Below are 22,161 nucleotides of genomic sequence, written 5' to 3' on the forward strand. Positions count from 1 at the left end.
GATGGAAAGATTGAGAGATGAAATCAAAGGGTTTTAAAACAGAGCTGAAGTTTTGCTTAAGGCAGATAGACTGAAGTTTGAGTTTGATGTTAACCTGACCTCACACTCTGAGTAGGTTAGTTTACGGGCAGCAGCAGCAGCAGCAGCAGCAGCAGCAGTCATGGTGACTGCTGTTTCCTTTCTGTAATCATTGCTCCATCTCTAAATTGTTCTGTAATCTTTCGATGGACGATCATCTTTGTGTTGCGTCTGAACTTATTGTTTTTCACTTTGCCTAAACTTTTTTTTGGATTTGGCGGGATTGTGTTTGTAACCCTTTTAAAAAAAGAAATCTTTAAATATATATGGGGGGAGAGGATGATGTAGGGGTGCGGGTGGGTGGGTCGGTGTTGAAGGGGTTTTGGCCAGTGGACGGCCACCAAAGCAGGCATAAATCATGCTATTTTTTTTTTTGTGGGGTTTGTTCATTCAATGTGTCGTTTGTGTCTTTATTCCTTTGTTTTTCTCACTCCAGTCTTCAGACAGAAGGCAGACCAGTCGAATTGTGTGTGTGTGTGTGTGTGTGTGTGAGAGAGTATCATCTGTTCAGAGGTGTTCCTCTGTTAAGCAGCAAGAAATGTGTGTCGGTCTCCCAGTCCGCCTTCCGCTGTGTGTAGTTCTCCCCGGCTCCTCCCGACTAATGGTGCCCGTGGAAGTACCGTTGCTGCCTCGCTTTGCTGTGCTCCTGGGCGGCCGGGTCCCGGCAGGCGCACTCCCCGTGAAGTTCGCAAGACATGGGGAAAGGTACCACCTGCAAAAAGGCAAAGAGAGTGCATTAGATGCTTGTCGGCTTGAGAGGCGCTGGAGGAGCAGGTTAGATGACACAATGGCCAAATGACACATCCACCTGCCAACACCGTGTCACTTTGCTTCATAATTTATTCAGGTGCGGGGGCGTTTTCCCCGTGAATGGTAACTCTTATGGCAGGTTGGCTCGGTAACACATCGTTACCCCATTATCAGGCACTGCCTGGTTGCGTTCACCTCCACCTTCACTCAATTAAAAAATAAAACTAAGGCGAGGATTGTCAGGGATGATATGGTGGTCGGGTCCCAATGGTACGCTGTGTTTCCCTTCATTACTGACGGAGTGTCTGCTACACGGTGCACAAGACTGTTAGATGGCGTGACTGCACTTCCAGAGGAACTCCTTGTCTGGGAAGTGCTTCGGGATGTCACTGGGTCGTGAAAGGCATTAAACTAAGAGCTTTTGTTTCATTTTGTGCGACAGATCCACTCTGAGTGCAGGTTTGTGCCTTTCCTGTTCAAAGCCTTCACAATGTGTTCAAACTAAAGCACCCAAAAGGGCAATCAATGGACCAGGTTAAAGAAACGGGAGAAGCAATGAAAAGGGCTCCGTGCAGATTTGGAAGAGTACAAAGTCCTTTGCTTTGGGATGCAATTGAGCAGGCATCACTGTGGCGCAGCGGTAGAGTTGCTGCCTTACAGCGCCAGAGACCCAGGTTCGATCCTGACTACGGTGTGCTGTCCGTACGGAGTTTGCACGTTTTCCCCGTGACCGTGTGGGTTTCCTCCGGGTGCTCTGGTTTCCTCCCACAAAGCTGTGCTGGTTTGTAGGGTAGTGCCCCTGTCCCACTTAGGAAACCTGAACGGAAACCTCTGGAGACTTTGCGCCCCACCCAAGGTTTCCGTGCGGTTCCCGGAGGTTTTTGTCAGTCTCCCTACCTGCTTCCACTACCTGCAACCTCCTGCAACCTCCGGGAACCGCACGGAAACCTTGGGTGGGGCGCAAAGTCTCCAGAGGTTTCCGTTCAGGTTTCCTAAGTGGGACAGGGGCATAATTGGCCTCTGTAAATTGTCGCTAATGAGCAGGATAGAACTAGTGTCTGGGCCAAAGGGCCTGTTTCCTGTATCTCTAAATCAAACTGAACTAAATCAAACTAAACTAAACTAATCAGCATAACATATTAAGTGGAACGTCCTGATCTGGTGAAAAATTTGAAAAATCGAATCCATCTTTTTCTGACCAAGTTACTAGAAGATATGTGTGGGCAGGCGGTGGGTGCCTGGAACGCGCTGCCAGGGGTGGTGGTGGTGGAGGTAAATATGATAGTAGTGTTTAAGAGGCTTTTAGATAGGCACATGGATACATATTGAGGGACATAGATCATCTGCAGGCAGATGAGATTAGCTGAACGTGGCATCATTTTGACACAGATATTGATGTTGAGTTGAACTGTGTACTATGCTCATCAACTCCTTTCCCATTTTTTGGAACGGTGAGGGTAGATTCCACCCAAACCAGATGGCTTTAGGGTCAGTAAAGCTTGCAGCTAATATTTTAGGGTAGACAAAAATGCTGGAGAAACTCAGAGGGTGAGGCAGCATCTAGATGCTGCCCTAAAATATTAGCTGCAAGCTTTACTGACCCTAAAGCCATCTAGATGCTGCCGCACCCGCTGAGTTTCTCCAGCATTTTTGTCTACCTTCGATTTTCCAGCATCTGCAGTTCCTTCTTAAACAGCTAATAGTTTAGATTAAAGGTACACAAAATTGCTGGGGAAACTCAGCGGGTGCAGCAGCATCTATGGAGCGAAGGAAATAGGCGACGTTTCGGGCCGAAACCCTTCTTCATCCGGAGACAATAGTTTAGATTAGTTTAGTTTAGAGATACAGCGCAGAAACAGGCCCTTCGGCCCACCGAGTCCGCACCGACCAGCGATCCCCAGACACTAACACTATCCTACACACACTAGGGCCAATTTACATTGAGACCATGCCAATTAACCTGCAAACCTGTGCTTCTTTGGAGTGGTGGAGGAAGCAGGAGCTCCTGAAGAAATCCCATGGGGTCACGGGGAGACAAGCTCCTGGAGTCAGGATCGAACCCGGGCCCCTGGCGCTGTAAGGCAGCAACGCAACCTCTGCGCCACCGTGTCGCCCAATTAGCTTGCAATATATTTTCTACCGATATCTATTTGTTCAGGAAAATCAGTAATATTTTGGTTCCAGTATTTATCTGCGAGTACGATCTCTGTGAAATGTGTTCAATGGATAGGGAATTCCACAAATTCACAACTCTCTGGGTGAAAAAGTTTTTTAAATGGCCCTCCCTTTATTCTAAGAATTCTACGATCAGTTGGACTTTTCGTGTAAATTTTAAATACTGATGGGTATCAATAAGTTCTAAGAGTGATTTGCTGCTCCTGTTTAAAATGAGTGGTTGGAAAACCATGGGCCATGGGCGCATGAATTCTGATGTATCCTGCCAGTGGGATGGGCTTTCTGCCAGGCACACAGTGCCAGGCATTTCCCCTTTATGCATACACCATCTAAATCCTCTGCAGTTTAGCTGTTTAGCTTGGAAAGGATGTTCGTATTTACCGATGTGGATTGGAAAAACAAGACGTCAGAACGAAGAGTTTTCAATCCATTAAGTTCACGAACGAGCACTTACTGTGTGTGTGTGTGTGTGTGTGCTCTCTCGCTGTAGTTTAACGTTCAGTATCTTGAAGCGGATACTGATCCATATCCTCCGCACTGTCCGCCTAAACCTACCCGATCTTCCGGTTGCCAAACACTTTAACTCCCCCTCCCATTCCCACACTGGCCTTTCTGTCCTGGGCCTCCTCCATTGTCAGAGCGCAGCCACACACACACATTGGAGGAACAGCATCTCATATTTCTCTTGGGCTGCTTACACCCCAGCGGTATGAACATTGACTTCTCTAACTTCAAGTAACCCTTGCTTTCCCTCTCTCTCCTACACACACTAGGGACAATCAAATCTGAGGAAGGACATTATTGCCATAGAGGGAGTGCAGAGAAGGTTCACCAGAAGGTTCACCAGACTGATTCCTGGGATGTCAGGACTGTCTTATGAAGAAAGACTGGATAGACTTGGTTTATACTCTCTAGAATTTAGGAGATTGAGAGGGGATCTTATAGAAACTTACAAAATTCTTAAGGGGTTGGACAGGCTAGATGCAGGAAGATTGCTCCCGATGTTGGGGAAGTCCAGGACAAGGGGTCACAGCTTAAGGATAAGGGGGAAATCCTTTAAAACCGAGATGAGAAGAACTTTTTTCACACAGAGAGTGGTGAATCTCTGGAACTCTCTGCCACAGAGGGTAGTCGAGGCCAGTTCATTGGCTATATTTAAGAGGGAGTTAGATGTGGCCCTTGTGGCTAAGGGGATCAGAGGGTATGGAGAGAAGGCAGGTACGGGATACTGAGTTGGATGATCAGCCATGATCATATTGAATGGCGGTGCAGGCTCGAAGGGCCGAATGGCCTACTCCTGCACCTAATTTCTATGTTTCTATGTTTCCTAATTCTCCAACCAGTCTGACTGTCCTCCTGATTGGGTTTTATCTCCGCATGCTTCGTTGTCAACTTCCCCGAGCTAACAATGATCTATTTGACATCATCCTTGATCTGCATCCCTTTTGATGTCTCATTTCCACCCCTTACCCTTCCCTATCTCTGTGTCCCTCTCCCCTGACTCTCAGTCTGAAGAAGGGTCTCCACCCGAAACGTCACCCTTACTTCTCTTCAGGCGCTACCTGACCCACTGAGCTACTCCAGCATTTTAGAAACATAGAAACATAGAAATTAGGTGCAGGAGTAGGCCATTCGGCCCTTCGAGCCTGCACCGCCATTCAATATGATCATGGCTGATCATCCAACTCAGTATCCCGTACCTGCCTTCTCTCCATACCCCCTGATCCCCTTAGACACAAGGTCACATCTAACTCCCTCTTAAATATAGCCAATGAACTGGCCTCGACTACCCTCTGTGGCAGGGAGTTCCAGAGATTCACCACTCTCTGTGTGAAAAAAGTTCTTCTCATCTCGGTTTTAAAGGATTTCCCCCTTATCCTTAAGCTGTGACCCCTTGTCCTGGACTTCCCCAACATCGGGAGCAATCTTCCTGCATCTAGCCTGTCCAACCCCTTAAGAATTTTGTACGTTTCTATAAGATCCCCTCTCAATCTCCTAAATTCTAGAGAGTATAAACCAAGTCTATCCAGTCTTTCTTCATAAGACAGTCCTGACATCCCAGGAATCAGTCTGGTGAACCTTCTCTGCACTCCCTCTATGGCAATAATGTCCTTCCTCAGATTTGGAGACCAAAACTGTACGCAATACTCCGGGTGTGGTCTCACCAAGACCCTGCACAACTGCAGTAGAACCTCCCTGCTCCTATACTCAAATCCTTTTGCTATGAAAGCTAACATACCATTCGCTTTCTTCACTGCCTGCTGCACCTGCATGCCCACTTTCAATGACTGGTGTACCATGACACCCAGGTCTCGCTGCATCTCCCCTTTTCCTAGTCGGCCACCAAAAGATTTTGTGTCTATCTTTGGTGTAAACCAGCATCTGCGGTTCCTTCCTACACATTTCAAGTGGGGAACGGAGTCAACTAAAAGGGTGGCTCAGAATAACAAACATTATGTTCTCAAAAACTAGCATCAGCAGGATCATGCACTAAATACTTCTTTATATAATTGGATCTTAGAGCTATTTACAGTCAACAGATCTTTCTACTGCACTTATCCATTAAGTTATGTTTAACAGCAGAGATCTCAATTAGTTTGGCCCACATTGACTTCTAGCCTGCGTTCCACCCTATGTTTTTCCAAGATCAATAGAATGCAACAGAGTGCCTCATGAGCAAAAACATAGGTTACAAAATGGATATATATGTCCCTGAGATCAGTGAATCTCAATGTTCTCCTCCCAGTCCCCTGGAGTTTATTTAATTATTTGTCTAGCCCCTGGAATAAAGTCATGAGGATCTCGATATGAAAGGTCTGGGATGCACACAATGTTCAACTAGTCATCTTTGTAGTTTAGTTTAGTTTAGTTTAGAGATACAGTGCGGATACTGGCCCGTTGGCCCACTGAGGCCTCTCCGACCAGCGATCCCTGCATATTAACACTATCCTACACACACTAGGGACAATTTACATTTATACCAAGCCTTTGGAGAGTGGGCGGAAACCAAAGATCTTAAAGGTCATGGGGAGAACGTACTTAACTCCATACAGACAGCACCCGTAGTCAGGATCCAACCCGGGTCTCTGGCACTGTAAGGTGGTGACTCTACTGCTGCGCCACTGTGCCACCCCAAAGACTCAAGAAGAATTGATGACATTTCGGGTTTGGGTTCGGGAGTCTGAAGAAAGGCCCCGACCCGAAAATGTCACCCATCCTTTTTCTCCAGAGATGCCGCATGACCCGCTGAGTTACTCCAGCATTCTGTGTCTATCTTTGGTATAAACCCGCACCTACAGCACCTTCCTGCACCTTTTTCCCCCCACACAGTTGGCAATGTAACAATTGCCAGCCAAAGTGTTCGCAATTAAAAGGGAAAAAGGTTGTTTAAAAAAGGTACAGATTTATTATCTGTTTGGAATAGAAGAATGAAAGAATGGGTCGACTGGGCTTGTATTCACTGGAATTTAGAAGGATGAGAGGATATCTTACGGAAACATATACAATTCTTAAAGGATTAGACAGGCTAGATGCAGGAAAAATGTTCCCGATGTTGGGGGAGTCCAGAACCAGGGGTCACACAGTTTAAGAATAAGGGGTAGGCCATTTAGGACTGAGATGAGGAAAAACGTTTTCACCCAGAGAGTTGTGAATCTGTGGAATTCTCTGTCACTGAAGGCAGTGGAGGCCAATTCACTGGATGTTTTCAAGAGAGAGTTAGATTTACTTCTTAGGGCTAACGGAATCAAGGGATATGGGGAGAAAGCAGGAACGGGGTACTGATTTTGGATGATCAGCCATGATCATATTGAATGGCGGTGCTGGCTTGAAAGGCAGAATGGCCCAGACTCCTGCACCTATTTTTTTACGTTTCTATGAAAGAGCATCTGGTTGTCGGTAGAGATATTTTGTCACCCATTGGAATGTTTCTCTTCATGAAACATCAAAGTGCAAACTTAAATTTAAGATGAATCCAGATTGACTTTTGCTAATCCTTTCCTTTTTACATATGTATCGGCACTGCTACAGGCTTATTAAAAAATGTTTCTTGATAGATTATTACATTCCATTTTCCCTTTTCTTATCGATTTTTTGCTCCAGCTTTGCTGAACTCCCAATTTTTTTTTCTCTCATTCCTCAAACTTAATGCTTTTTTTGGCAATGTTGTAAGACTTTTCCAATGAATTAATACAGTCTCAACCATTGATGGACTGTTTCACCTTCTGAGTTTTATGCTTCAAAGAGAAATATTTATTTGCCTATTTGCTGTAAACCAGGTAATAATTCCCTGGCGCTGTGAGGCAGCTGCTCTGGCAGCTGCATAGCTAGTGGAGTGGCTGCCTCACGGCGCCAGAGACCCGAGTTCGATTCCGGCCTCAGGTGCTGATTCTGTGGAGTTTGCATGTTCTCCCTGTGACCCCGTGGGTTTCCTCCCACATCCCAAAACGTTCGCGTTTGTAGGTTAATTGGCCTCTGTAAATTGCCCTCAGTGTGCAGGGCTGACTGGATAGCACACGACAAAAGCTTTTCACTGTACCTCGGTACACGTGACAATAAACTAAACTAAACTAAACTAAACTAGGGAGTGGAGGAAAAAGGGTTATCAGGCAACTAGAAACGTTACCTATTTCCTTCGCTCCATAGATGCTGTCGCACCTGCTGAGTTTCTCCAGCAATTCTGTCTACCGTCTATTGTCTTTTGACTTTACTGGCTTTACCTCGCACAGAACATTATTCCCTTATCATGCATTTGTGCTGTAAAGAGCTCGATTGTAATCATGTATTGTCTTTCCGCTGACTGGTTAGCACGCAACAACACGTGACAATAAACTAACTGTGTGTGAATGTGTGTGAGTGATTGGTGGTGGTCGGAGGGGCCGTAGGCGCAGATTGGCAGCCACGCTTCCGTCAGTCTGCCCCAGGGCAGCTGTGGCTACAGAAGTAGCTTACCACCACCGAGTGTGACTGAGGAGTGAATGAATAATGCGATGTAAAGCGCCTTGAGTATTAGAAAGGCGCTATATAAATCCCATCCATTATTATTATTATTATACATGAACACAATCAAGCTGACCACAGTGCACAGATAAGGATAAAGAGATAATATTGATTTCAAATTGGATTAAATAACCTTAAATTTTTATACAAGGATACGTGTGGCACCGTGGCGTATCAGCAGAGCTGCTGCCTCACAGCGCTGGAGACCGGGTTCGATCCTGACTACGGGCGCTGTCTGTACGGACTTTGTTTCCTCCCACAAGACGTACAGGTTTGTAGGTTAATTGGCTTGGCGTAAAATGTAACAATTGTCCCTAGTGTGTGTAGGGTGGTGTTAATGTGCGGGAGTCGCTGGTCGGTGCGAGGTTGGTGGGCTGAAGGGCCTGTTTGCGCGCTGTATCTCTAAACTAAACTAAAATGTATCACATTGCAACCACGTTTCCTGAAAGGTCCTCAACCTCGTGATAACCGTGCTGCATTCAAATAAAAAGAGCCAGCTCTCCAGTTAGTTGTGTTGCCGACTGCCAAGAAAAGTACCTCATAGTGTGAAAGATAATTTTATTGAGTGTGTAAAAGATGGCTTTCTGGATAAATATGTCAGGTGTTTTGCAGTGTTTTTGTAAGGAACTCTATCCTGATTTCTGAGTATTTTGTTTGGCAGATATTGCAGATTGAAGGGTCCAATAATGATTATATTACCATTTTAACTAGTTTCTCTGATTTATACCGTGCTATAGTTTAGTTTAGTGTAGAGATACTGCGCGGAAACAGGCCCTTCAGCCCACCACGTCCGTACCGACCAGCGATCCCCGAACATTAACACTATCCTACACCCACTAGGGACAATTTACAATCCTGCACGTCTTTGAAAAGGGGGGGAAACAGAAGATCTCGGAGAAATCCCAGGCAGGTCAATGGGAGAGCGTACAAAGTTCAGACGGACAGCACCCGTGGTTGGGATCGAACCCGGGCCTCCGGCGCTAAATTCGCTGTAAGGCAGCAACTCTACCGCTGTGACACTGTGACTACCCGTTTGTATGCAAAACAAGGCATTTCACTGTACATGGGTACATGTGAGAATAAAGTGTGTAGGAATGAACTGCAGATGCCTGTTTAAACCAAAGATAGACACAAAAAGCTGGGGTAATTCAGCGGGTCAAACAGCATCTCTGGAGAAAAGGCACAGATGACGTTTCGGGTCGAGACCCTTGGTCAGACTGGAGAGTCAGGGGAGAGGGAAATACGATATATCTCTCCTTTGTGTTAATAAAGTATCATTGAATCATTGAATCGCTGAGTGTATATGTTCTCCCCGTGACTGCGTGGGTTTTCTCCAGGTGCTCCGGTTTCCTCCCACACTCCAAAGATGTACAGATTTGTCCGTTGCTTGGCTTTGGTAAAATTGTAAATTGTCCCCAGTGTGTGTAGGATAGTGTTTGTGTGCGGGGTGAGCTCTTAAAGAAGTGAGCTGTAAAAGGGAGAATTAGAAGGGGGTATGTATTAAACCTGGGGCCGCTGGGTCTGCTGAGTCATCTGTAATTCCTTCCCACACAGGATAGTGTGGTTGTTGTTTTAAGCATTGGCTCTGAAGCAATGTTTAACAATGTACTACGCAACAGCAGAATTAAAGGGACATTTTACCGCTATTGCACAATTAGTGCAGAATAACAGTGACTAGCTGTTTTTCACACTGCATCGTTTTAACAGGACTGCACATTTTTCTCTACGTTAATGGGCGGCATGGTGGCGTAGCGATAGAGTTGCTGCCTTACTGCGCCAGACGCCCAGGGTCGATCCTGACTACGGGTGCTGTCTGTACGGAGTTTGTACGTTCTCCCCGTGAACTGTGTGGACTTTCTCCGAGATCTTCGATTTGGCTTGGTATGCATGTAGAATTATCCTAGTGCGTGTAGGGTAGTGTTAATGTGCGGGGATCGCTGGTCGGTACGGACCCGGTGGGCCAAAGATCTGTTTCCACGCTGTAAATCTAAACTAAACTAAACTATAATAATCAGTAGGTACACAAAAATGCTGGAGAAACTCAGCGGGTGCAGCAGCATCTATGGAGCGAAGGAAATAGGTGACGTTTCGGGCCGAAACCCTTCTTCAGACTGATGGGGGGTGGGGGGGAGAAGGAAGGAAAAAGGGAGGAGGAGGAGCCCGAGGGCTGGGGGATGGGAGGAGACAGCTCGAGGGTTAAGGAAGGGGAGGAGACAGCAAGGGCTAGCAAAATTGGGAGAATTCAATGTTCATGCCATCCGGACACAAGCTACCAAGGCGGAATATGAGGTGCTGTTCCTCCAATTTCCGGTGTTGCTCACTCTGGCAATGGAGGAGACCCAGGACAGAGCTCACTTGGTACACAGACATCACTTCAAAATCTGTCAATGATTGAACCTCCCAACAGTTAATAACTGCAGATTCTGGTTTAAACCAAAGATAGACACAAAATGTTGGAGTAACTCAGCGGGACAGCAACAACTCTGGAGAGAAGGGATGGGGTGACATTTCGGGTCGACACCCTTTACAGACTGATAAGTTTTGTTTTATGTGAAAAGTCAGTGAAGCTGTTGAGCAGGAGTTTCACAATGTTAGCTTGGATTTCTCACTGCCAGCTTTCATAACTTTACGGAGCCATTTCCCCTCAATTCACCTCGTTTCTCCTCGTATGAACTGCAAGAAAGTATGAATAGGAATCCAGTGAAGTGAAAGGTGTGAAAGTTCATTTGTAGTATTTGATCCTGTGCAGGTTGACTGAAGGAATCCTCATTACTTCACTAGATCAGGGCACTCCGCACATTTTATCGGAGTCGACCGCTTGAGCTCACATGAACCACATGCAATTTTTGAGTCAACGTTCTCATTAACGTGCACAAATCTCAAGTGATAAACTTAGCCGTCGTGACATGGTGCTTTATGTTAGAGTTTTAACACCGGTGAACTGACGGAACATTTGGTCAGGCTGTAGGCTGAAGGAATTCCAGTCAGATGAAATGATAAACAAGAAAGAAAAAACGGCCCGAATTGTATTTCCTTCAAGGGTCTAATCAGATTAGTTTTATTTTAGTTTAGAGATACAGCGCAGAAACAGGCCCTTCGGCCCACCGAGACCGTGCCGACCAGCGATCCCCGCACACTAACACGATTCTACACACGCTATGGACAATTCACAATTTAACCAAGCCAATGAACCTACAAACCTTTATGTCTTTGGAGTGTGGGAGGAGAGCAGAGCACCCAAGCAGTTCAAGGGGAGAACATGCAAACTCCATACAGACAGCACCCGTAGTCAGGATCGAACCCAGGTCTCCGACCCAACTCTACCTCTGCCCCACCACCAGGTTAAGGCACATAAGATTGAAAAATTAACTCAATGGTGTTTGAACTATCTGCTTATAAATAGTGAAAATTAAACATCTTCCCATATAAGTGGGAGGTGATGTTATTTTTAAAAAAGGTTGCGATCCAGAAATAGTTTCAGAAAATGCTGGCCGATGTTAAAATGTAGGCAGCGCTTCAGAGACCAATGATAAATGACCATGTTTAGCATGGTTATTTTTCCTGTCAACTGAATGCATTCACCTCAAATTTCATTTCATATCTGACCCTCACCACTGACTGGAATTTCATCATTTTTGCCCTTTTTGCAATTAGAGAAAAGAAGATTCATTTTTAAGTTGATCAACACTAAACGCGTGACATGTTATTTATTGCGGCAAGGACCAGTAGTGGCTGCAAATCTGCAGATGGCAACCCTGACTTAAAGGAAAATAATTTTATTGCCAGTTTGTAGCAACATTTCTTCCCTGGGGGGCATTTGCTTGGAGCCTTCGGAAGATGTATAGTCTACCTTTAAAATCTGACTGGGCCTCCATTCTGATCTCTGGCAAGCTTAAGTCCTGAGTCGAGGGTGGGAGCAGGCTAACTCTTGCATTTTTCTCTTTTTGCTCAGTTTCGTAAAACTGGTGTGAAATGTCGGCCAAGATTGCCAACCGAGAAAAAAGACCGAGAGCAGTGAAAAAAAAAAAAACCTCGTACTATCAAAAGAAGTTTATTTTTGTGGCTGGAAGATTTTCTTTTCAAAATGAATAATTAAGTGGGTTTTTTTTTCACTGCGTTACGGTGCTGGTGATCTTTCTTTAGCCTGCATGGTCTGACCCCCATTGAGAATTGGTATGTTCCATATTTTTCTGGCATATTTTAAAGTATCGCCCCTTAAAGACTGCTCTCCTTCTGTAAGGAATCCAATACTCTGAGCTCATAAGCTCTGCTTCAGTCCAAAAGAGTTCAAAAGGCTCTGATGTTGGTTAGGCCCACTAACCTTTCACTGTGGCCCCAACTCACAGGGGACTTTGTCTCAGATTATTCTGCTTTTACTTCTGGCTAGCATTAAAATTTCAACCCAAAGAAATGACTGGGAGATTACAGTCAGTGAAACAGTGGAACAGGAAAGGAATTAAACTAAGATGAAGGTGGTATCTAATCAGTTGTGGCTGGAGTCTGTGTCTGCCTTTTCTTACCTACAGCGAGCGTACAAATGAACCGGTGGGTTGTGAGCGCCGGTCGAGTTTTATCCCTTCCTCTCACCCCCCACACCCCAAGGGTTTTTTTTTTTTGTAACGTCTCCAGGTTGCTTGCACAAGCAAGTTATTTACTTGGGTTCTTCTGAAGTAACGCATAATGTTACAAGTGCTCCTCTGGTCCTGAGCATACAATGTTGAAATGGCAGTCTGCACGGCACGGCCAAGAATATAATAAAACCAATATTTTTCAGTGGGGCCAGAGAGGGATTGTAGCTCGGCTACCCCCAGTCAAACTCCATGAATCTTGTTGTTAACATAACACTGGGGAAGAACAAGTCCATTTAATGAAGGCTTTGCCTCGAGGTCTTCCACATTTGGGTTGATGTTACCCTAAGGGGCGTGGGCAGGGTGGTGCAGCGGTAGAGTTGCTGCTTTTTCAGCGCCTGTACGGAGTTGGTACGTTCTCCCCGTTATCCCATTTATCTCCCCATTTAGAACGGAGATGAGGAAACACTTTTTCTCACAGAGAGTGGCGGGTATATGGAATTCTCTGCCTCAGAGTGCAGTGGAGGCAGGTTCTCTGAATGCTTTCAAGAGAGAGCTAAATAAGGCTCATAAAAATAGCAGAGTCATGGGATATGGGGAGAAGGCAGGAACGGGGTACTGATTGGGGATGATCAGCCGTGATCACATTGAATGGCGGTGCTGGCTGGAAGGGCCGAATGGCCTACTCCTGCACCTATTGTCTATCTGCGCGGGTTTCCTCCCACACTCCAAAGACGTACAGGTTTGTAGGTTAATTGGCTTCGGTAAAATGGTAAATTGTCCCTGGAGTGTGTAGGTTAGGGTTAGTGTGTGGGGGATTGCTGGTCGGCGCGGACTCGGTGGGCCGAAGGGCCTGTTTCCGTGCTGTGCCTAGAAACTAAACTGTACCAAACTTAATGCTTAAGAAGGAACTGCAGACGCTGGAAAAATCGAAGGTAGACAAAAAATGCTGGGGAAACTCAGCGGGTGAGGCGGCATCTATGGAGCGAAGGAATAGGTGACGTTTCGGGTCGAGACCCGAAACGTCACCTATTCCTTCGCTCCATAGATGCTGCCTCACCCGCTGAGTTTCTCCTGCATTTTTGTCTACCTGTACTAAACTTAAGGTCTGGCATTTTTTTTCTGCGCTCCATACTCACTTGATACCACTGTTCAAATGAAGAGTAAGAGTGATTTATATTATTTTAAATAACAGGTTGGAATGGGTTTGGTTAAAGGTTCAAGCTGGCATGTTCCTAGCTGTGTGTGTGTGGGCAGGTGTCAGATACGATAGCAGATTCATCTTTATTACAAGCTGCAGAGAGCCGGGGTCATGAATCCACGTGAGAATTAGAAATGAAGAGCAGCAGCTGTGAGCTCGTCAAGCGAGACTTAGAAGGAAGTATGTATTAGGTTAGGAGGGAGAGATAGATCCCCAAATGTGATTCCTCCTGCTCGCCGACTCTCCGACCACGTTTTGACTCAGACTCGCTACATTTTTGCATATCCTTCATTCATCTGTTCCACACATCTCTGCATCGTCGTCTAGATCTAGCCTTTCCCTTTCCCCTGATTCTCATTCTGATACGAAACGTCACCTATTCCTTTTCTCCAGAGATACTGCCTGACTCGCTGAGTTACTCCAGCTTTTTATGTCAACTTACAAACCTGTACGTCTTTGGAGTGTGGGAAGAAGCCGGAATACCCCGAGGAAATGGACGCAGTCACGGGGAGAACGTACTAACTCCGTACAGACCGCACCCCCAGTTAGGATCGAACCCGGGTCTCCGTCGCGGTAAGGCAGCAACTCTACCGCTGCGCCACCGTGCCACCCTCTTGTTGCGATGTGGAACAGCTGTACAAAGGCTGGTTCCAGATGTTTGAGAACCCATTATTCAGTCAAAAGACTTTGAGGTAACACTCCACTCTCATTTTAAACAGCATGAGCATTCTTTAGCTGGTCATTAATTTCACTGCCTGTTTTTTGCAAACGCACCATTGAAGTTTGCTATCTTGATAATAGATCTGTTTCTGCAAAACGCTGTCTGATATTTTTGACAGATGCGGAAAGATGTAAGTCCTTAACAGATCAACTGGACAATTTCACCCCTTCAAAAGACAACGAGTGATATTCCTAAATTTAATGTAAATATTCTTTCCTTCTGTCATCAACATGTTTGCTGTGTAAAGCATTGGCCTTAAGACCAGCTGTTAGGACCCCATCAATTCACACATTCTTCAGATCTCAGACTAGTTAAGAACAATACCTAGGGTCATTAGCTAGTGTTTAAAGATGAAAGGTGTACACACTTGATATTTGTTAATCCTATTGCCATGTCTTAAGTTTCCTACTTAATGCCTGATGTAACTGATATAATGTGATATCATGTGAACTGGCGGCCACGGTGGTGCAGCGGTAGAGTTGCTGCCTTACAGCGCTTGAGACCCGGGTTTGATCCTGACTACGGGTGCTCTCTGTACGGAGTTTGTACGTTCTCCCAGTGACCTGCGCGGGTATTCTCTGAGATCTTCAGTTTCCTCTCACATTCCAAAGATGTACAGGTTTGTAAGCTAATTGGCTTGGTATAAGTATAAATTGTAAATTGTCCCTAGTATGTGTGTGTGTAGGATAGTGTTAAGGTGCAGGAATAGCTGGTTTGTGCGGACTCTGTGGGCTGAAGGGCTTGTTACCACGCTGTATCTCTAAACTAAACTAATACATATGATATATTAATTCACAAGAATAAATGCTGAAACTGCATGATGTCATTGCTTAAAAATTCAATGGTATCGTACATTTTTTATGAAGTAGAAGATTAAGTTGAAGCAGAAATTTGAAATGTTATAATCGCTCTTGTAATTGTGTACAACAGAAAACTGGCTCACAAGTTCCCAAAATGGGCACAAAAAGCTGGAGAAACTCACCGGGTCAGGCAGCATCTCCAGAGTAAGAAGGGTTCCGTCCCGAAACGTCACCTACTCCTTTTCTCCAGAGGTGCTGCCTGCCCCGCTGAGTTACTCCAACACTGTGTGTCTATCGCCGTTATAAACCAGCATCAGCAGTTCCTTCCTATGCAGCGCCTGCCTCGACTACCTCCTCTGGCAGCTCATTCCATACACCCGCCACCCAAGTCCGGATGGTGTTTTGTACCAAACTGAGGTCTGTGCGTGACCACAGCCGGGTTGAACCCCTTGTTGACTGGGATCGCTCCAGTGATGTTTTCCCAGTCAGGGGAGAGGGGAAACTACAGGTATGAAAAGGTACAAAGGAACAAAGGAATGAGAGGTATGTAAAAAGGGGGCAGAGAATCGGAGAGCAGGAGGAACCACAGGAGAGGAGCAGCGATTTTCAGGATTTTTCTTGATTGTCACTTGTTAAAGTTGGCGGAAACGCAAATGTTTTGTTGTCATTGTGATATTTATGATTGCACCGTTAGCATATCTTGTACAGCAACCTGCAGGAATTGACCTGAAGTAACTACTTCTGTATCCCATAATTGCAGCCACATAGACCCAGGCTTTATTCTGACCTCAGGTGCTGTATGTGTGGAGTTTGCACGTTCTCCCTGCGACCTCGTGGTGTTCTGGTTTCCTCCCACAACCCATATTTGTGCGGGTTTGTAGGTTAATTGGCCTTTGTAAAGTGCCCCTTGTGTGCAGGGAATGGCTGTGAAAATGAGATAATGTCGAACTAGTATGAATGGTCGGCATGGATCTGATGGGCTGAATAGCCTGTTTCCTTGCTGTATCTTTCAATCAATTAATCAATTGACAACTGTCATATGATGAAAAGATTTCCTTACAATCACTATGTAATGTAACTATCTTCATCCTAACATGTTATAAATGTATTAAGAAAGATTTCTAGTTTTAGAGCTCTCTTATAACCAGAGTCTATCAATTACTTTACAGTATCAGCTTATCAGATTGATGTTCTCACTTCAAGGTGGCCAAATCAGATGTTACAAACTGTGACAATAATATTAACTCTAGTCCCATTGTCTTAGTGTGATGATTTGGAACATCTTAGAGGCACGATGATTTGTATTATTAATTCTGTTTTAGAGATACAGCGTGGGAACAGGCCCTTCAGCCCACCGAGTCCATACTTGTTCATTGCTATCCCACTCACACACCACTGCCTACACACCAGGGTCAATTTTACAGGAGCCAATTAACCTACAAACTCAAGATAGATACAGAATGCTGGAGTAACCCAGCGGGTCAGGCAGCATCCCTGGGTGAAAGGAATAGGTGTTGTTTCAGATCAAGACCCTTGTTTGCACCCTTATGCCCCTGTCCCACTTTGGAAACCTGAACGGAAACCTCTGGAGACTTTGCGCCCCACCCAAGGTTTCCGTGCGGTTCCCGGAGGTTGCAGGTGGTTGCCGGAGGTTGCAGGTAGTGGAAGCACTAGCTCTTTCTTCCCAATAACCCTTTCTGGCTTAAGCCCTCCCTTCACCACCTCCAGTTTAAATTCCATTTGGAATATTTTGGAGGACCAAGAAACCAAGAACCAAGAACCAAGAAGGGAGACTGACAAAAACCTCCGAGAACCGCACGGAAACCTTGGGTGGGGCGCAAAGTCTCCAGAGGTTTACGTTCAGGTTTCCTAAGTGGGACAGGGGTTTAACTATCACCTATTCGTTTTCTATGGAGATGCTGCCTGACCTGTGTCTTTGGTGTATAACGGCACTGCAGTTCCTTCCTGCACATTTAACCCACTAACCCACACGTCTTTGGGACGTGGGAGGAAACTGGAGAGCCCGGAGTGAACCCACGCAGGTCACAGGGCGAATAATGCAAACACTGCAACACACAGCTCCCGAGGTCAGGATCGAACCTGGGTCCCCAGCGCTGTGAAGTAGCAGCTCTACCCGCTGCACTGCCCATCTTTGTGGAGAGAGTTGGTGAGGATGAAATATTTCAGCAGGGGGAAGAAAAGGGTAGAGAAGATTCTGCAAGTCGGTCTGGAGTGTTGTCCATACGATACGATAGAACCTTATTTATCCTAGGAGGGATACATACGCGTCCTTGCAATCAAGGAAAGAGTCTGTGATGTGGCCCTTGTGGCTAAAGGGATCAGGGGGTATGGAGAGAAGGCAGGTACAGGATACTGAGTTGGATGATCAGCCATGATCATATTGAATGGCGGTGCAGGCTGGAAGGGCCGAATGGCCTACTCCTGCACCTATTTTCTATGTTTCTATGTGATGCATTGAATGGAATACGGTGTCAAAAGAAGAGGACGTAAATGGAATAAAAACATTTGGGAAAAACTATTGCTTCTTACTATGATTCAGACTTTGGGCAGGAGGTTTCTTCAAATGTGCTAACGCTACACAAGGTGCTATGTACATAATTATTGTGGGAGGATCGCGTTACACCCTACCTGCAATAGCAATTGTCCTTCGTCAGTCTGAGGGCAATTCATCAACTGCTTTTAAACGGGTTGCAACTCTTACATAAATACGCAAACGGTTTCGCAGAGGAATGATCAAAGCCCGATTTCTTGGAAAAAACGTAAACTGCCCTGGAAAACTCCGAAACATCAATCAAAACGTCATGGGGAAATGTAAAAGAAAGCAGCAGTGAGGGAATGTAGGCAGCAGCGGAGATTCTAAATAGATCTATAAACAAAATGACCGACTGAAGGAGATGGTTATCTTTTCCTTACCACATGTGTGCGACGGGATTGTTTATAGATCTTCTACACTCCCAACGTCTGAAATGATGATCTCTCTATGTCACCACACTGTGACACCCTTGGTTCCATTAAAGCAACTACTCAGCTCTCCATGCATCAATGTTCACTGATTTGAAATACAGTTCTCACAACCAAGGAAACCTCCCTTCTTTCTTTCTTAAGCCCGTCTCTATACACAACCAACAGGGGCAGGAAAATATACGAGGTCTCTTCTCCATGTTAAATTAATAGAATACAGCTGAGGTGTCTCTTTAGTGTAGTTTAGTTTAGTTTAGCTGAGGTTATTTTAATTTAGTTTATTGTCACGTGTACCGAGTTACAGTTCTTGGTTGACAAAAGTGCTGGAGAAACTCAGCGGGTGCAGCAGCATCTAAGGAGCGAAGGAAATAGGCAACGTGGGTGCAGCAGCATCTAAGGAGCGAAGGAAATAGGCAACGTTTTGTCCCGAAACGTTGCCTATTTCCTTCGCTCCTTAGATGCTGCTGCACCCGCTGAGTTTCTCCAGCACTTTTGTCTACCTTCGATTTTCCAGCATCTGCAGTTCCTTCTTATCCAGTTCTTGGTTGTACGGTTCAGGTGCCTGATAATAGCTGGGAAGAAACCGCCCCTGAATCTGGAGGTTGTGCGCTTTCACTTGTTTGTGCCTCTTGCCCGATGGGAGAGGGGAGAAGATGGAGTGACCAGGGTGAGACTGGTCCTTGATTATGCTGGGGTAGCCTGAAGACTGCAACAACCAGGTTCAGGAATAGCTACTTCCCCACAGCCATCAGGCTATTAAACCTGGCTCGGACAAAACTCTGATTATTAATAACCACTTTCTGTTATTTGCACTTTACCAGTTTATTTATTCATGTGTGTATATATTTATATCATGGTATATGGACACATTTATCTGTTTTGTAGTAAATGCCTACTATTTTCTGTGTGCTTAAGCAAAGCAAGAATTTCATTGTCCTATACAGGGACACATGACAATAAACTCACTTGAACTTGAACTTGAACTTGCCGAGGCAGCATGAAGTGTAGACACAGTCAAAGGTAGGGAGGTTGTTTTTTTGTGAAGGTCTGAGCTGCCAAACCATGCTGTGATGCATCCCGATAAAATGGTTTCTACGGCGCATCTGTAGAAGTTGACGAGGGTTGTTTGGGGACATGCCGAACTTCCTAAGCCTTCCAAGGAAGTAGAGGCATTGGTGCATCGGTATTTTATACCAATTAAACTACCCATATTGAAATCAGCCCTCATACATTGTAAACAATGGAAACATAGAAACATAGAAAATAGGTGCAGGAGTAGGCCATTCAGCCCTTCGAGCCTGCACCGCCATTCATTGTGATCATGGCTGATCATCCAACTCAGTATCCCATCCCTGCCTTCTCTCCATACCCCCTGATCCCTTTAGCCACAAGGGCCACATCTAACTCCCTCTTAAATATAGCCAATGAACTGTGGCGTCAACTACCTTCTGTGGCAGAGAATTCCAGAGATTCACCACTCTCTGTGTGTGAAAAAAAATGTTTTCCTCATCTCGGTCCTAAAAGATTTCCCCCTTATCCTTAAACTGTGACCCCTTGTTCTAGACTTCCCCAACATCGGGAACAATCTTCCTGCATCTAGCCTGTCCAACCCCGAAAGTTGCTGGACTCAATAGGTGGTTCAGAGGGTGGCAGGGCTGGTAGTTTATGAAGTTGCATCATATGCTTTCCTGTCAATAGTAGTAGGCCCCCCTCGGTCATGACTGACCATGGGTGTTGCATCCTAGTTTGCAGGTGATGTGTGGTCGGATGCAAGCCTGGGCGATGTCATATGGAGGACAGGCTGTTGCCCATGCAGCACGTCCCCCCCCCCCCCCCTCTCCACGTCGCTGATCGATCCAAAGGAACAGCAGGGCCGTTACAGTTTGGCACCAGCGCCGTCGCAAGAGCTGACCTGATTTTCTTGAGCCTTTTCCATGACTGGATATGGCCACAAGGCAGTGGAGGTTTTAAATCAGAGTTTCCCCTCTCCTAGATGGACTGCCTTCCCAGGCTGACGAGCCCCGTCTGCCCGAGAATACTCACCAAATATCCCCTTATCGTGTATCTATACACTGTAAACAGCGCGATTGTAATCATGTATTTTCTTTCTGCTGACTTGATAGCACGCAACAAAAGCTTTTTTCACTGTTTCTCGGTACACGTGACAATAAACTAAACTGTAATAAAGTCCCAACAAAATGCTGGAGTAACTCAGCAGGACAGGCAGCATCTCTTGTGAGAAGGAATGGGTGACGTTTCGGGTGGAGACCATGAAGACCATATACATTGTCCAAATCTCCATGGTGAGCTTTCCTCTGGAACCACATTAATCCCAGTTATGTTGTACCACTCTCACTGTGTTGGACACAAAGTGCTGGAGCAACTCAGCGGGTCAGGCAGCATCTCTGGAGAACAAGGATGGGTGACGTTTCAGGTCCCAACCTGAAATGTCACCCATCCTTTCTCTCCAGAGATGCTGCCTGACCCGCTGAATTACAGCAGCATTTTGTGTCTATCTCCAGTTAAACCAGCGTCTGCAGTTCCTACCTACATATAAAGTCCCAGCACATTCATAAAGCCTACCCATTAAACCAATCCAAGGATGTGACCAAATAGAGACAGTTCCCTTGTCAAAAACCACCAAATTAAAATCCTCTTACATTTTGACTGAGGTTATTGCCAGAGAGGCATCTTCCACGTATAATAAAGGAGGATAAATTCATATAGATTCACTAGTATGCCAGAGAACACGATAGATTATTTATTATTTTTTGCCTGATAATTTTGTACAATAAAACTGGGCCATTTTTGCATTGACACAGTTTATAATTGGCAGATAAAGAACTACACATACCATAGTAAAGGCACAAAGTGCTGGAGTAACTCAGTGGGTCAGGCAGCATCTGTGGAGAACATGGATAGGTGATGTTTGAGAAGGGTCCTGATGTCAAACGTCACCTATCCATGTTCTCCAGAGATGCTATCTGACCCACTGAGTTACTCCAGCACTTCAGGACTTTTTTATCGGTGAACCAGCACCTGCAGTTCCTTGTGTCTACAATTGTCAAGGTAAGTCTCTCAATAATACCTATTGTCAAAAAATATCACGCTGACGAGTAGGTTCAGTCTATGAGGATTTTCCTTGAAGTGCTTACTTTAACCACCCCTCTGTACCAGGATAAAGTGGGACAATATGCACCATGAGGGAGAGATTATCCCTAACAAGAATCAGAAGCCTATCAGTAAAGTCATAGAATGACCCAGTGTGGAAATAGGCCCTTTTTGCCCAACTAGCCCACACCGGCCAACCTGTCCCAACTATGCTAGTCCCACCTGCCCGCATTTGGCTCATACTCTATCCCTGCAAACCATGTACCTGTCTATCTGTTTGTTAAACGTTGGGATAGTCCCTGCCTCAACTTCCTCCTCTAGCAGCTTGTTCCATGCACCCCACCACCCTTTGTGCGAAAAAATTACCCCTCAGATTCCTATTAAATCTTATCCCCTTCACCTTAAACCTATGGCTTCACCTTAAACCTATGTTTAACCTATACTAAACCTATATTATCCCAGTAGATAATGTGCTCAGAACTTACCACAGCACTGAGGTACGAGTTTAAATCAACTAACATATTTCTTTTAAAAAGGAGGTAGACAAAAGTGCTGGAGAAACTCAGTGGGTGCGGCAGCATCTATGGAGCGAAGGAAAAAATGAAGTTTCTCTTTTCCTTCCTTTGAAGAGAGTGAGTTATTCTGTAATGCCCACTAACATGTCTAATCTTTAACAAACAATTCAGCCAAGAGCTTTCTCATAGTCTTGAGCCACTGGAACACAAGGAGGATGAATCTTTATTTTTGTACCTCAGCTAAGATAACAAAGGTTAACTG

General features: G+C 45.4%; 1 protein-coding gene across 2 annotated transcripts in view; it reads right to left on the reverse strand.

Annotated features, from left to right (window-relative positions):
* Positions 1–323: 323 nt before the first annotated feature.
* Positions 324–22,161, reverse strand: part of pappa (pappalysin 1) — a 248,804-nt gene continuing 226,966 nt past the window's right edge. For both annotated transcript variants that reach the window (XM_033049105.1, XM_033049104.1), the window contains exon 22: positions 324–790. In XM_033049105.1, coding sequence (XP_032904996.1) covers positions 677–790 — 114 coding nt within the window. In that variant the 3' untranslated portion in view covers positions 324–676. The remainder of the gene's footprint in view (positions 791–22,161) is intronic.

The sequence above is a fragment of the Amblyraja radiata genome, chromosome 32, assembly GCF_010909765.2.
Source record: "Amblyraja radiata isolate CabotCenter1 chromosome 32, sAmbRad1.1.pri, whole genome shotgun sequence".
NCBI classification, from domain to species: Eukaryota; Metazoa; Chordata; class Chondrichthyes; order Rajiformes; family Rajidae; genus Amblyraja; species Amblyraja radiata.